General features: G+C 48.4%; 1 protein-coding gene across 50 annotated transcripts in view; it reads left to right on the top strand.

The window, feature by feature from the left end:
- Positions 1-15180, top strand: part of PLEKHA7 (pleckstrin homology domain containing A7) — a 198509-nt gene that overhangs the window by 169494 nt on the left and 13835 nt on the right. For 27 of the 50 annotated variants that reach the window (XR_011541643.1, XR_011541642.1, XR_011541640.1 and 24 more), the window contains 7 exons: positions 2918-2986; positions 3162-3242; positions 4125-4274; positions 4874-4975; positions 9900-10008; positions 10171-10403; positions 14904-15095. Coding sequence is in view for 44 of the 50 variants with exons in the window: in XM_070626489.1 (XP_070482590.1) it covers positions 2918-2986; positions 3162-3242; positions 4125-4274; positions 4874-4975; positions 9900-10008; positions 10171-10403; positions 14904-15095 (936 nt within the window). In the remaining 6 variants the exon portion in view is untranslated. The remainder of the gene's footprint in view (positions 1-2917; positions 2987-3161; positions 3243-4124; positions 4275-4873; positions 4976-9899; positions 10009-10170; positions 10404-14903; positions 15096-15180) is intronic. The other 23 variants (XR_011541641.1, XR_011541644.1, XR_011541646.1 and 20 more) reach the window with 1 other exon arrangement.

The following is a 15180-nucleotide window of genomic DNA, read 5'->3' as shown; positions in this document are numbered from 1 at the left end:
GATGGGTGCCCACTGACTTTCACTGTTTCTGGTGACAGAGATGCTGGGGACGCATAGTTGATGTTTTAAATAGATTTAAACTTTGCTATCACAAAGTGCAATTTTAAAAGGAAAATTAGACGTAATATACTACTTGTGGATATGTCTTAGTAGCCTCAGCTATCTGGAACAAAGCTAAATTCAGAAGCGTAATGGGCCTCTGAGCTGTGTAAACACCATCACGGAGCCCATGCTCTAAAGCCTATGGCCTTTACTCCATAGGAAGACGTCTCAGGCCCTGAGCACAGCCAGCTTGCCCTGTTTTGTTACATTCACAGACTCACTAAGCAAACATTTCCTGAATATCCTCAACATGCTAGGCCCTGGGCTGGGCTCTGAGGATGCAGGGAAAATATGTCACCATTCCCACGGTCACCCCTAATTAGGTTCCTATCTAGTGAGGGGAGATGGAACACGTCGTCTGATGTCCTAAGGCCCGTAGCGGTGGGAGACACAGGTGCAGGAAGATCTCCCTTGATGGCTCCCTTGCTGGCTGGCGGGAGGCAGGGAGGGAAGAGCAGCAGGTGTGTTGCTTCTGTTGCTAATCCTGACAGACTCAGTCACTAGCATTCCTAACTCACAGCACCTTAAAGGGGACAAGAGAAACTTCTTAGAAAAGAGGGAGCACTAGTATCCTGAGAAGAAATGTTATATGTCAACCTAAAACAGAAATGAAAGCACAGAAATTTGGGAGCATTTAAGCAAGGGGCAAATAGTCCTAAACCAGCTTCTAAGAAATTCTATGTTACTGATTTTTATAATGACTCTGATTCATCCAAAATAAGCTTGAATTTATATTCCGTATTCTATGAAGGCAGTGAAGGACATGCTTTTAGAAAGCTTTCCATCAAAAAGTTTAAAAGATTCAGCTTTCTCAAAATGCCCTTTTTGTGTAGAATACCCCATTCCTTTCCTGATGGTGCTGGTTAAAGGAGGCATTGCTCAATTAGATGCTCTGCCTTGCTATTTCAGCATCAAAAAGATGTCATCTGTAAAAAGCTTCAGTGAAATAAGGGGAAGAGTTTTGCTGGGGGGAAAAATCCATGAAACATAGCTCAATTTGAAAATGATTTCTTCCTAGGAAACGAGCCAAGAGTCAGCCCCTTGGAGAGTAGACAAGCTCACTGTCCCTCGCTTTGGTGAAGGACTGTGACACAGGGTGAAGACTTCCTACCTTTACCTGCTGGGTTCCCCTGAGTTTAAAGGCCCAAGTCCTGCCTGGCAAGTTCAGCTGTTGGGCTTGACCAGGATTAATTCCACTTCCTCCCCTTCCTCTTCCCTCCACCCTTGCAGGAGCCAGCATGGCCTGTCTGTTTGTGAATTGTTGCTGTAGTCAGTGTGCTCTGTGACTGTGTGTATACATGTATGTACACATAATCTGCCAGTTTGAAGAGCAGAATTTGGCTGGAGTTCCTCTTTTTCCAGGCACTCTACAGCACTGACCGACACGGATTTCCCTTTGACCTACCTGCAATGCAATAAGCATTTGCTGAGTGCCTTCTGCTCTGCCAGGCCTTATGTTGAGGGCTGACTCCACTAAGATAAATAAGACAGTGGTCCCTGTCCTCTACTGTGTGACAAAGGGAGCATGGGAATAGATGAAGGCGAGTCTGCAGCCCTGACTCAGTCTTCAGCCCAAGGCATGGAGAGGGCATTCGACCTTGACCCTTGGATTTGCTGATGACGCTTATCAGGGAGGAGGAGTGTAGGACAGTTGGCCACATGGTTAGAGTGAGTTCTGAGGGGAATGTTTGCCAATGTCTTTCTGCTTCTGATTCGTACTCACAAATGTCCTGGACTTCCCAGATGGAGTAGGGAGCAGCTGTCTGTCCATCCACACCAGGATGCTCTGCATAGTCTACACACCACCTATTTCTGCTGTGGATGGCTCCACCCTCCGTTTCCCTGGTCATACTTGCAAAATGGAGTTCAGCAAGACATCCTCCCCTCCTCGAGGCACATTTGACCTGGCTGTCCCTGACCTGGCTTGGCTGTGGGGTGCATCTATGAAAAGGGTCCCCCGTCCCCTGCACAGCTTTTGGCAAGAAAGAGATTTGGGGAAATGAAAACATGGGCTAATCAGTTGGGTTCAGCTTCGTAGGGGTCAGTGAGAGATGGGCAACGTGTCACCCATGCTGGGTCAAGGGAGGGATGGGAAATGTGGAATTCCACTGGCCCACAAGTTTGGGTGATTTTTGTCTGCTGCTTTGTGGTTTCCTTTTGAGAGGTCAGAGTAACCTGTAACTTGTGTTACAAGTACGGCTTAGCCTCAGCTACTGGGGATCAAGTAAAAACCCCACCCAGGAATTATCCAGTTCCTTCTTCCCTTGGCCATATCCTCTTCCCAGACAACAGTGTAGGCTGAGGAAGGCCAGGGTCACTCATGGGGGTGGGCTGCTCAGAGACTTCCTTAAACTTAGGCTTGACAACGCCCCAGAGGACTTGCTTGTCTCTCCTGGTCCACTCACCCCACTGCCCTGGGCGGGGGTGACAGACTTCTGCCACTTGTATCTTAGCCCAGGTTCAGTATCAAAACTCTCACTCATCAGTGGCAAATTTTCCAAGATTCATACTGAACTCATTTTTGGCAACTATAAGCTTCAACAATTGATGATCCTATAACTTGAATGTCTGCATTTTCTTTGTCTTGCAAAATTTATGAGTGCTACTAGGATCTCAAAAACGTTTTGCTTTTTCCCTAAAATGAAATAGGCATAAAAACAAAGCAAGAATTGCCCAAGTTTCTGCCCCTTCTGTGTAGTGACCCTACGTGCCACTGTCGAAACTGCCACACCCATCCATCGTGGGGTAACTTTCCTTCTCGAGTTCTGATCCTGAGCCCCGTGGTTAAATCTCCTTTAAATTGTTCACTTCCCAGATGACAGGCCGGGACCTTCTCAAAGATCGAAGCCTGAAGCCGGTGAAGATCGCTGAGAGTGACATTGACGTGAGTGAGCAGAGTGACAGGCTGACCCCTGGGCTGCCTGCTGCCCCCGGTCCCAGGGTGGGCAGCTTCGGGCAGGGTCTGGATGGTTCTGTGGCCAAAGTCTTTCTGATCACACTCCAAGGCCATGCCCTTTTCTCATCATCCCAGGCCCTCTCCAACCTGTTCTTGCTCGTAGGTCAAACTGAGCGTCTTCTGTGAACAAGACAGGATCCTCCAGGACTTGGAAGACAAAATTCGAGCCCTCAAGGAGAACAAAGTATGCGTCAGTTTTCATAATCTTGGGCTGAGTGGAGGGGCGTTTTGTCATCCTGTCCTTCCTCAGATAGTGACTGGACTATGATGTTGGTATTGGACAACAGGTGTTAGTTTATCCGAACAATGCTTTTGGGTTTAAAGGGTATTTCTTAGAAGGTTTCTGTCTGAACCTGGAGGAAACCTTATAGGGAAACAGTGGCCTACCTATTCCAAGTACTGCCTCCCCCTTCACCCCTCTTAATTCCGCTCTGGCCCACCTCTCCCTGGCGGCCCTGTGAGGTGAGTCTGGGAGAGGAGAGCTCCACTGGCTTAAATGTGATGCCACCAGGGACGGGGCCCGCCTTGGAGAAAGTGGCTGCAGTGATAACAGGACAGAGACCCTGGCTTCCTAAAGCTCCTTTCCTCCCAATATCTGGCCTATGGAGGAAGCAAGTCCGACTGGAAAGGCAGGAGTAGCCCAGGGAGCTGCCAATGTTTGGTCTCTTAGACCATTAAAGTGAATTTTTTCTTCTTTGCATTTTAATAAGGCATTGTAATGATGCTGAGGGTTTATAACATGCCCCTTTTCCCTAGAGCTGAGAGAGTTTTCTATCCATTCTTTGGTTTATCCTCATAGTTTATCTCACAGGAGTTGATAGCTTTATGCCCACTTTATAGATGAGGAAACTAAGGCACAAAGCTTTCAGGTGACCTGTCCTAGGAGGCCACCCAGTGGGCAGAGCGAGGGCTGGAATCAGGGGCCCTGACTCTCAGGCCCCAGCTGGGCACTGGCTCCTTCAGCCTCGGCTAGATCAGCAGGTTTGTTTAGTCCTCAGCCTGGTAGAGGGAGGCCTCCGGAGACTGTCCAGTTACCCTCTTGCTCTTTGGCCCTTGCACTGTCCAGGACCAGCTAGAGTCCGTGCTGGAGGTGCTGCACAGACAGATGGAGCAGTACCGAGAGCAGCCCCAGCACCTGGAGAAGATCGCCTACCAGCAGAGGTTGCTGCAGGAGGACCTCGTCCACATCCGGGCGGAGCTCTGCAGAGAGTCCACTGTGCGTAGAGGGTGTGGAGGGAGGCAGACACTTCCCGCTCAGGACGGGCTGGCAGGGGGCTGCTTTTCTCATCCCCCAGGCTGTAGTTGAGTTGGTGGCCAGGGACAACTGTCCTGGAATAGCAGAACTTCTCCAGGCTGCCTCCTAACAGTAGTTTACCTGGTCCAGGGGTGGCATGTCTGTCTGTCTGATTGGTCCCTTAGGGTGTTTTCATCAGCGACTCCTGGATAGCCACAGTGACACCCAAGGGACCAGAAATCTGAGAGCAGCCTGAAGGCTACTCCCCTGATGTGTGTGCAGTTATTTCTGACATGTCAGAATTTCCTCTTTTTTATTTGTCCATCTGATGTGATGCAGGCCCTTTCTGCCGGACTGGGACTCAAAGCATCCCCAAGGGTGGGAGAGGGGACAGTGCAGGTGGCCAGGACAGAGCATGATTGAGAAAACAGCCCCTGTCCCTCTCTCACAAGGCCTGCCTGAGACCCGCGCAGCTCCCCTTCCCGTTGGCTGCGTCGGCAGTGGTCAGGAGCATAGGTGCTCTTGGAGCTTTCTCGGGGGCAGGGGTAACTAAGAAACAGAAGCGTTTCCTTGGCCAACAGGAGATGGAAAATGCCTGGAACGAATACCTGAAGTTGGAGAGAGATGTGGAGCAGCTGAAGCAGACCCTGCAGGAGCAACACAGAAGAGCGTTTTTTTTCCAGGTGACCCAAAGGCTCTTCATCCCTTCTGAGCTCTGATTTCTTCTGAGACCCTTCACCTGCGGGTGCTGTCAGCCCTACCCAAGGGCCTTCTCTTCCTCCACTGGGACAGCCTGCTTGCCACTCCTTGCTTTCCCTTGGGGATCCCTTCCCCAGCCAGGCTGTGATAAGCCTCCGCTCAGCTCCCCCTGCCTCTCTGCTCTCAAAGACAAGCTCTTGGGCATTTTTGTAAGGGTTTTGCTGCTGATCATTTGGGCACACAGACCCAAGAGGAGACAAATACCAACTTTGAGAACTTACAGAGACTTGAGAGTGATCTGTGTTCTTATGGTTCTTGGCCCCGTCTTGGGTTTCTAGCTACTCACTTAGACAGCAGCAGGAAGCCCTGGCCTCCTTCCCTCCTCTGATTCCTAACAATAGATGTTATCAAGCCTCCCAGAGGAGGAGTGTGAATTCAGGCCCGTGAGGTGCCTCTGGTCTCCAGGCAGGCGGTCATTTGCATTTCTGGAGGCCAAGCTGGGAGATACCCATCACTGTGGTCCCTGCCCCAGTCAGGAAAGGCAGCCTTAGAGCCCTGCCTCCCTTACCCTTAAAGACCAGGCCACGCTGTTGATTACTGCCTCTGCCCCCCCAGGGGAGAGAATGAAAGGCCCTGTGTGGTTTTCCTTCTTCCAGGTTGGGTCCTCCAGCTCTCAGTGCTCCCCCGTTGCAGTGCTGAACCAGGCTTCCACTCCACCCTCTAAATTGTAAAAATGGAAAATAACCTGCTTCCAAACCCAGCTTCAGATCCATATCTCCTCTTTCAGAGCCCTGACATAAATTTGACTTATTTGCCTTCAGCAAGCATTACTTGAGGCTTCTTGTGTCTGAGGCACCATGCTAGGCCAGTTTTGGGGCTAGACTTGCTGATTGATGAACTAGTTCTAGCCAAGGCTCTTCATTCAAGTGACTTAATGAATATGGTGACTCTCTGGACGTTAGCCTCACCCAGGGAAGGCCTACGAGGTTTCCTAGAACTTGTCTGTCTCCTGCTACTGTTGTTTTTTTCCCATAATTCCGCTTCATGTGAGCTTGACTAACATTTTCCTGTCCTTTTTCATATCCCCAGCACTTAGCACAGTGGCTTGAAAATACTAGGTGAATATAGTTGACAAAGTCCTTCAAACAATTGCTAGTTCCTTAAACTGTCCTGTCACACTTCTTGAACTTCAATGATCCACATTAATTTTAGCAGTAATTTTTTTTTAGCTTTTCATTCATTACATTTCTATAATTATACAAGTGACACATGAATGCTACTCTCTGAAAAGGCCAAAGAGTGAGAAGCAAAAACAAAAAGAAGAAACAAAATCTCCTGTTTCCTTCCTCCCCTCTGCCCCAGTCCCATCGCCCCCCCTCTGTGCCATCCCATCAGTTTGCAGCCTTGTCTTCTGGACCATTTTTTATGTATGTCTACACATATTCACATACATAGAATCATATTGTTTATTTAGGGGTGCGAATTGTGTTTACCTAAAGAGGAATCACACTTACACATTGTTCAGTAACTCCCTTTTTTGTCATAACTTTATGTTGTGGAAATCTTTCCAGGATGTATACCCCCAAGTTTATGCTGCCCAATATGGTAGCTATTTAAATTTAGACATCAATTAATTAAAGTTAACTTAAAACTAAAAATATATTTCTCAGTCACACTGGAATCATTTCAAGTGCTCGGTAGCCACACGTGGCCAATGGCTACTCTTCGGAAAGCACGTTCTATAGATTTCCATAGTCTCAGAAAGTCGTATGAGACAGTGTTGGTCTAAGTAAATGAAATTAAATTAGTTCTTAACTGCTGCATAGCATTTCATAATCTAGATGTTCCACACTTTATTTAGTCATTCCTCTTCTGATGGGCATTTAAGTTATTTGTAGTGTTTTGCTTTTATAAACGGTGCCACAGTAAGCATCTGTCAAACTGCCTTTTCAAGATCATTTACAAGCATTTATCCAGGGCTCCTAGGAGTAGACTTGCTGGGTTGAGATGAGTGTACGTCTTGAATGTTTACAGACACTGCCACATGACCCTCTGAAAGGCTGGACTCATTTGCCCTCCCACCCACAGTGAATGAGAGTGCCGAACCTGTTTGCCCACATCCTCGCCAGCACTTGATGTTATCAGTCTTTTTAGTTCTTGCCAGTCTGCTGGCTGAAAAAGGACATCTTGTTTTAATTTGCATTTATTTAATTACCAGCAGGTTAAACGTCTTTTCATATGATTATTGGCCATTTGTATTTCTGCCGTGCCTTATTTCTTGGTGATTTAACAGACAGCAGGCCCAGAATCCTTTGTTCTCCTCTGAAAAACAGTGGGTACAATGTAACAGGCCTTGTCGCAGACTCCCTGGAGAACTTGGGCCTGTAAGGTACTAGGAGGTAGGCCACTTCGGAGCCTGGCCCCTGCAGGTAGATTTCCCCCTAGGTGGGTGGCATTGCTCATGCTTTGCCTGAATCTGCAATGACCTGGGAAGCTCCCAGGGCCTTTCTTTGAGCAACTCTGTGCTAATTTCTTTGGTATAATTCTCGGCCAGGCAAGCTGTTAGAGTCCTGAATAAATCACTAACACCGGAGATGAGCTTGCAGCCCCACATGCAGATGTTCAGTAAAGGGGCTTGGAAACTCACCTCCCGTCAGCCACGCTTGGCTGTGAGAAAATGCATAACCTTTTCAGTAAAGTAGAGTGTCTTTATTTATGGAGATCCTCATGGCCACCTGGGTGGGGAAGCCAGAGGATATAAGAACATCCGGGTAACTGTGGGCGGCAGCAATAGGGGAGGCTCCCTGTGGGTGTCCCTACTTCCGGACAATGGGTTCAGCCTCTGCTGAGGATAGTACATAGGAACCCTTCTGCCTGGCGTGGTGTGAGCTTATAGGAATGAAACCCCACCTCTTTGCTCCCCAGAAGGTTTCTTCACTTTGTCATTAAGTTATTAAATTCGTTACCCTTGTAGAAAGATAGAGGTTCTCCAGCCATTGCATCTCTCTGCTTTCCTCGTACATGTGGAGGTGACAGAAAGGCCATATGGGGGCAGGATTGTTGACTGGAGTGACAGGTAGAAATATGCCAGGCAGACCGGCAGAGGAGGAGAGCAAGAGTTGATTTTAATCCCGTGCTCCTCCTTCACCTGTCCTCAGCATTCCACTTGGGGACCACAGCCCTAGATGCAATCCCGTGAGCTTACAGACACACTCTGGGTTCAGTAGCACATCTGTTTTGGGACACTCATACTTTAGTGTGAAGCTGAACATCAAGCCCGTTATTTGCTTGTCAGTCCTGAGGATGTGCGATGGTGTTGGGAGGGTGGACAGAGTATGAGAGCGGGAACCCCCTTAGGACGGGAGACTTCAGACGTCTGTTGTCATGGCTGTTGGGAAGTATTGGATCTGGGAATTTTACATAATTGATCCTTTATTCATTCAACACACACGGACTGAGAACCTGCCAAGTACCTGGCCCTGTGGGAATGTCAGGGAACACATGGTCTAGTTGTAGAATCAGGCATGTCTGTAAATATGCAGCGTTGAGAGAGAACTCTTCCAATTGAGGGCAGCTGGTGCCTTGAGAGGAGATGGGGGTGTGAAACCTTCCTTTTGCAGTCCCTGGGATGGGGCCAAGGCTATCTGCCCCTACTATAACATGGAAATTAAAAGAATACTACATCTGATATTTAAACTGCTCTTAAAAGATGCCCGCGGTCCCTTAACCATGGCAGCCCCTGCTCACCTCTTTCCAGCGCCTCTTCCTGTCTGATTTCGGTTGGAACTTGTCTGAGTGTGCATGTCATTATGTAGCCTGGCTCTTTTCCCATTGTACTTTTTAAAAAATAACAGCTGTATCATATAACTCACATACCATAAAATCCGCCCTCTAAAAGTGTACAATTCAGTGGTCTTTAGAATATTTGGAGTTGTGCAACCATCCCCCACAATCCAGTTTATAACATTTTCATCATCCTGAAAAAGAAACCCTGTACCCAGTGACAGTCACTCCCCGTCTCCACCCCCAGCTGCCCACCCCTGCTCTAGCCAACCGCTAATCTTTCTGTCCTTACGCATTTACCTATTCTGGACATTTTATATAAATGGAATCTTACAATATGTGGCCTTTTGTGTCGGACTTCTTTCACAGAGGATCATGGTTTCCAGGCTCTTCCATGGTGTATAGTACTTCATCCCTTTTATGGGCAAATAATATTCCCCACCGTACTCTTAACTAAACCTCAAATCCCTTGGATCAGCTTTATCCTTTGAGAAATGCTCTTTAGATTCTCGGGATGGCATGACCTCTAGTCGGTGCCTTCTCTTCCCTTCTGCCATGGTTTCCTAAGACCGTCTATTTTTTTAAATTGTGATAAAATATACATAACATAAAATTTACCACCTTAACCATTTTCAAAGGTAGTGTTAAGTAAATTCAGTAGTGTTAAGTAAATTCACATTGTTGTGCACCCAGTCTCCACAACTGTTTGTTCATCTTGCAAAACTGAAACTCTGTACACATTAAACAACAATCCCCATGGCCCCACCCCTGCCCTCACCCCGCCTCTGGGAACCACTCTCCTATCTGACTTTCACTACTCTAGACACCTCATTTAAGTGGAATCTACAGTATTTAAGGCAGTCTACTTTTAAGTTAGCTGGAAATAGGCAAAGTGGACTGGCGAGGGCTCCTCTGAAATGTCTCCCCCAGATCCTGGGCATTTTCCCTGTCTGCGCTTCCCTCTGATGCTGCGAAGCAGTCTTGGCTCTAGCCCTGGTGAGGTTTCCAAAGGGGATGCTGCCCCCCAGGGTGAGGGGCGCTGTCTGAAATGCCAGTGTAAGTCCTAATAAGAAACTTCTGGTAAGGAGTTAAGAAGGAAATGAACCACCACTTTGTCTTCCCCAGGAGAAATCACAGATACAGAAGGATCTCTGGAGGATTGAAGACGTCATCGCAGGCCTGAGTGCAAATAAAGAGAACTTCAGAATCTTGGTGGAATCAGTCAAAAATCCTGGTGAGTGTGCCATCTTCCTGGGGGTGGGAGTGCTGGAGGCCAGTGCCCAGGTGGGTGGGATGGGCTTGGGGGCAGCTGGGTCTCCAGGCCCTGTCACTCCTCTTGTCCTTGGAGGAGGAGGGTCCTTGTTCATCCCATCGTGTGTTTCGTCCCCACCCCTAGAGAGGAAGACGGTGCCTTTGTTAACTCACCCGCCTGTGCCTTCACTCTCAACCTCGACCACAGAGACCAAGCCACCCCCGCAGCCCAGCCCTCCCACCAGCCCTGTGCGGACCCCTCTGGAGGTCCGACTCTTCCCCCAACTGCAGACCTACATGCCCTACCGACCTCATCCGCCCCAGCTGAGGAAAGTGACGTCCCCCCTCCAGTCACCCACCAAGACAAAGCCCAAAGTAGTAAGTATTGATGACCTAGAGCTGAGCCGTCATCCCTCTCCACCAGATGATTATCCCTCTGTCCCCAGGTCAGCCTCTCTTGGGAGAGAAGCTTCTGGGGAAACTTGAGTAGAAGGAACCAGCCTGAGTCCTGAGGGAGTCCTGAGCCATGAGTGATTAAGGAGTGGTAGGGCCCTGCCATTGTGCCTTAGGCCCCCAGAACTGGAAGGGCCCTTAGGGATGGTCTAGTCCAGCCCTCCTGTTATGCAGTTGGGAAAACTTCGGCCCACCAAGAGGAAGTGACTGTGCTGAGTCTGTGAACTCTGTGCTCTGCATGGTGCCGAGAGGCGTGTGCTGCCCCGTGCAGGGCTGTGTGCAAACCTGCTTACACAGGCCTGTGGGCGATGGGCTCTTTCAGCAGAAGAGTATCCTTCCCTTCGCTTGCAGTTGAGCACTCTGCTGGGTTGTGGGACACATTTTCTTCACAATAATCGCATGGAGTATAGACAGGAGGGTCAGTGTCCCCACCCCACAGATAAGAGAACTGAGGCCCAGAGGTGTTACGATTTGCTTCAGGTCTCCATGTTAGTTAGTTGATGCAGTCCACATCACCTGACCCTTCTCTGTGCCATCTGCCTCTAATTGGGCCGTCAGCCCAGGTCCTCAGGTCAGAGCTGTGGCCCTGTGGTTGCCTGGGCCAACACCTTGGCTTGCCTGGCGTAGAGAGGGGCAAGCCTTTGGCAGAGTCTGGGAGCACAGGAGACTAAGGAAATAGGAGCTGTGTTCAGGTACTTTGACAGTTCCTGTCTCCAGGGCCAGGCCAGCCTTGGCTGGAGAACACAAGGGGTCTGGTCCAAGTGACAGGGAAGTCATAGCAGAGGGGACCTTGGAATGGGGACCTCCAGGTCTTTGCCAATAAAGGCTTAGAGGAGCTTTGCCTGGACACCATGTGTGCCTAGGACCTCTGACAAGGTTGGTGCTCAGCGCTGGGTGAAACGCACATGTTCCCATATCCAGCTCCTCCCTGCCCACCTGCTTCCAGCCACAGCCCAGGCCCCAGAGCTGGAAGACAGGTGCCGGGACCCAGAGTCATTGTGAATTTCTTCATCTTGAGATCTCCTTCCCAATCCCAGATGTAAGAGGGTGGGGCACCAGCGGCCAAACAGGAGGCAGGAAAATAGCAAAACAGCAAGAATGGCTGGGGCAGATGCTGCTGACATAGGGCAAAATGCCCTGCCAGCCGGGACAAGCAGCAGAGGGAAAAGGTGCCAGCCTGGGAGCTGGGCCGCCTGGATCCCAGTGCTGTTCTCTCACCGGCTCCTTAGCAAGACCCGTCCCCTCTCTGAGCCTCCTCAGTTTGCTCTTGTGCAGAACAAGCAGCTTGGAACAGAGGACGACAGGGGCTCCTCTTCACAGCTTGTCCTCTGTGGCTCCAGACCGGGCTCTTCAGCTTGGTTCAGTCAGCATCAGGGTCACCAGGGGGGTCTTCTCTCCCCTCCTTCTAGTAACGTATGTGTGCTCACCAGTTTTACCATATTTTTGTTGTTTGCTCATTTAAAATTTATATTTGTGAAAACAGTGCTATTCATCCTGAAATTAACATAAAATATGAGTATATAATTTAAGAAATAATAATAAAGAGACCACCCATGTTTTACCAACACCCAAACCAAGAAATGGAACTTTGCCAGCAACCAGAAGCCCTCAGGCATGTCAATCCCTTCCCGGTGCAGGCCCTGTCTTTTTTTTCTTCCTTGCATTTTATTAAGACATAATTGACGGCACTGTATAAGTTTAAGATGTACAGCATAATGACTTAATTTACATATATTGTGAAATGATTACCACAATAAGTTAACATTCATCATCTCATATGGATACGAAAAAAAGGAAAAAAAGTTTTTTTCTTTGTGATGAGAACTCTTAGGCTCTACTGTCTTAACAACTTTCCCATATTTCATACAGCAGTGTTAGCTGTAGTCATGTTGTACATTACATCCCTACTACTTGTTTATCTTATAACCGGAAGTTTGTACCTTCTGACCACCTTCCTCCAGTTCCCCTGCCTCCTACCCTCTGCCTTTGATAACAAGTCTGATCTCTTTTTATTGAAGTTTTTGTTTCTTTGTTTTTTGTTTTTTTCTTTTTTAAGATCACACATATGGGGCCAGCCTGGTGGTATAGTGGTTAAGTTCACGTGCTCCACTTTGGTGGCCCAGGGTTCGCAGGTTCAGATCCCAGGCGTGGACCTACATGCTGCTTGTCGAGCCATGCCATGGCAGCATCCCGTCTACAAAACAGAGGAGGATTGGCAAAGGATGTTAGCTCAGGGCCAGCCAATCTTCGTCACCAAAAAAAAAAAAAAAAAATTCCACATATAAGTGAGGTCATACAGTATTGTCTTTCTCTGTGTGTTGACATTTCACTTAGCATAATGCCTCAAGGTCCATCCACATTGTTGCAGATAGTAGGATTTCCTTCTTTTTATGACTGAATAATATTCCATTGTATATACACCACATCATCTTTATCCATTCATCTCTTGATGGACAATTAGGTCATTGCCATGTCTCAGCTGTTGTGGATAGTGCTCCTGTGACATTGGGGTGCAGATATCTCTTCCACATAGCATTTTTGTTTCCTTCGGATATATTCCCAGAAGTAGAATTGCTGGGTGATATGGTATTTCTATTTTTAATTTTTTAAGGAACTTCCATAGTGGCTGCACCAGTGTAGGCCCTTACTGGGAGACATAACCACTATCTTGACTTTTTGGATAATTCCCTTTTTTTTCTTTTTTAGTTTTACTATCTATGTTTACATCTCTTAACACTTTCATTTTGCCCATATATAACACAGTCATTGTGCTACATAACGACGTTTTGGTCTGTGGCAAACCACATATACGGTGGTGGTCCCATGAGATTAGTACCATCCAGCCTAGGTGTGTGGTAGGCTCTGCCATCTAGGTTTGGGTACGCACACTCTATGATGTTCACACAATAACAAAATCACCTAACAATGCGCTTCTTGTTGAGACACGTGACTGTGCTGTATTTATTCTTTTACATCTTACGTCTTTTCTTTAACATAATATCTGTGAGATTCATCCACATTGTTGCATGTAGCTATAGTTCTTTCACTTTTTTATTTGGCTTATTTTCTTGAATTTAATGCTATTTACCTTTGTATTAGATAATAACTCAAAGGGTACAAAGTCAAAAGATATAAAAAAGTATATAATAACTGTCTCCCATCCACCCTCTGTCTCCAGACATTCTACTCCCTTTAATCAAGGGCACTCACTGTTTTGTGTTTATCTTTCTGGGGAGCTTTGTAAAAATGTGGTAATTCCATGATCTTGTCAGGGTTGGAAACCGCTGATGCTCAAAGAGCCTAACGTGTATCTTGGGTAGGCAGCTTAACTTTCACACAATAATGAAGTGTGTTTCCTTGGAAGAATGCTGATAAACCTTTGCAAAGCAAGCTTGCAGCACCCTTTCCTGAATTCCTCAAAATTCTGAAAAACAGAGCAAAATTAGACTAAGAATGGGAGAGTTTAGGAGGCAGGAGGCTCCATGGTCGTTTGTCCCAGGAGTGGGTGTTCCTGGCAGTCAGGGGCCAGGCTGTTGGTCTATAGAGAAGCCACAGCCCTCAGAGCATTGTGGACAGGGGGTCTCAAGGAAAATAGTTGCATTCATCGCGACCCAGAGAGTGGGCTGCAGGGTAGGCAGTGATCCGCCCACCCCGACTGCCTGTTCAGTCCCTGAGTCCGGACGGAGGGAGTATTGTGTAAGCAGGCACGTTTCTGATGGGAAGGGCAGCCTGCTGAAGGATCAGGGACTGTGCTGGGACAGGGGCTGCTCAGTCTGAGCACTGTGGAATGGGGTGAGCATTTCTTCTCCAGGTGCGGGGTGGAGGGGGTGCTGTCATAGACTTGTAAACAAGTGCAGAGTTACTGGCCTGCTGCCCCTACGCCACACTCCAGGCATGTGGAGCAAGAACATGGGCCCAGGACACTGAGTCTGGACTTTGTGTAGGTAACACTTTGAAAAATAGAGAATGTGTGAATCAAAGGGAAGAACAGAGATGGAACAAGGGGATTCTCCCTTCTTCACAGGTCAGCTAGGGGAAAGGTTGGTGTCTTTTTTTTTTTTTTTTTTTTTTTGAGGAAGATTAGCCCTGAGCTAACATCTGTTTCCAATCCTCCGCTTTTTGCTGAGGAAGACTGCCTCTCAGCTAACATCTGTGCCTATCTTCCTTTACTTTATACATGGGACGCCTACCACAGCATGGCTTGCCAAGCAGTGCCATGTCCACACCCGGGATCTGAACCTGTGAACCCCAGGCCACCGAAGCGGAACCTGTGCACTTAACCGCTGCGCCACCAGGCCAGCCCCAAGGTTGGCGTCTTTTGGCTAAAGTGGTCTTGCAGTGCACTGCTCTGCCCTTTGGGCCACGACTCAGTGTTCTCCCTCCAGCTCCCTCTCACTGTGCACTGGTTCTGGTTCTTTTTCTGAGCAGGAAGATGAGGCACCACCCAGGCCCCCACTCCCTGAGCTCTACAGCCCAGAGGACCAGCCCCCGGCCGTGCCACCTCTGCCCAGGGAGGCCACCATCATCCGGCACACTTCAGTGAGGGGCCTCAAGCGGCAGTCGGACGAGAGGAAGCGGGACCGGGAGCAAGGGCAGTGTGTGAACGGGGACTCGAGGGTGAGCAGGAAGGAGCCCAGGGGTTGCCCCATTGTGCTAGGGGGAGGGAAGGCGGCTGACGCAGAGCAGATATGGCAGCCTCAGA

The sequence above is a fragment of the Equus przewalskii genome, chromosome 6, assembly GCF_037783145.1.
Source record: "Equus przewalskii isolate Varuska chromosome 6, EquPr2, whole genome shotgun sequence".
In the NCBI taxonomy this organism is placed as follows: Eukaryota; Metazoa; Chordata; class Mammalia; order Perissodactyla; family Equidae; genus Equus; species Equus przewalskii.
Note: the sequence above shows the minus strand (reverse complement) of the source record. Positions and strands in the feature narration are given on the sequence as shown.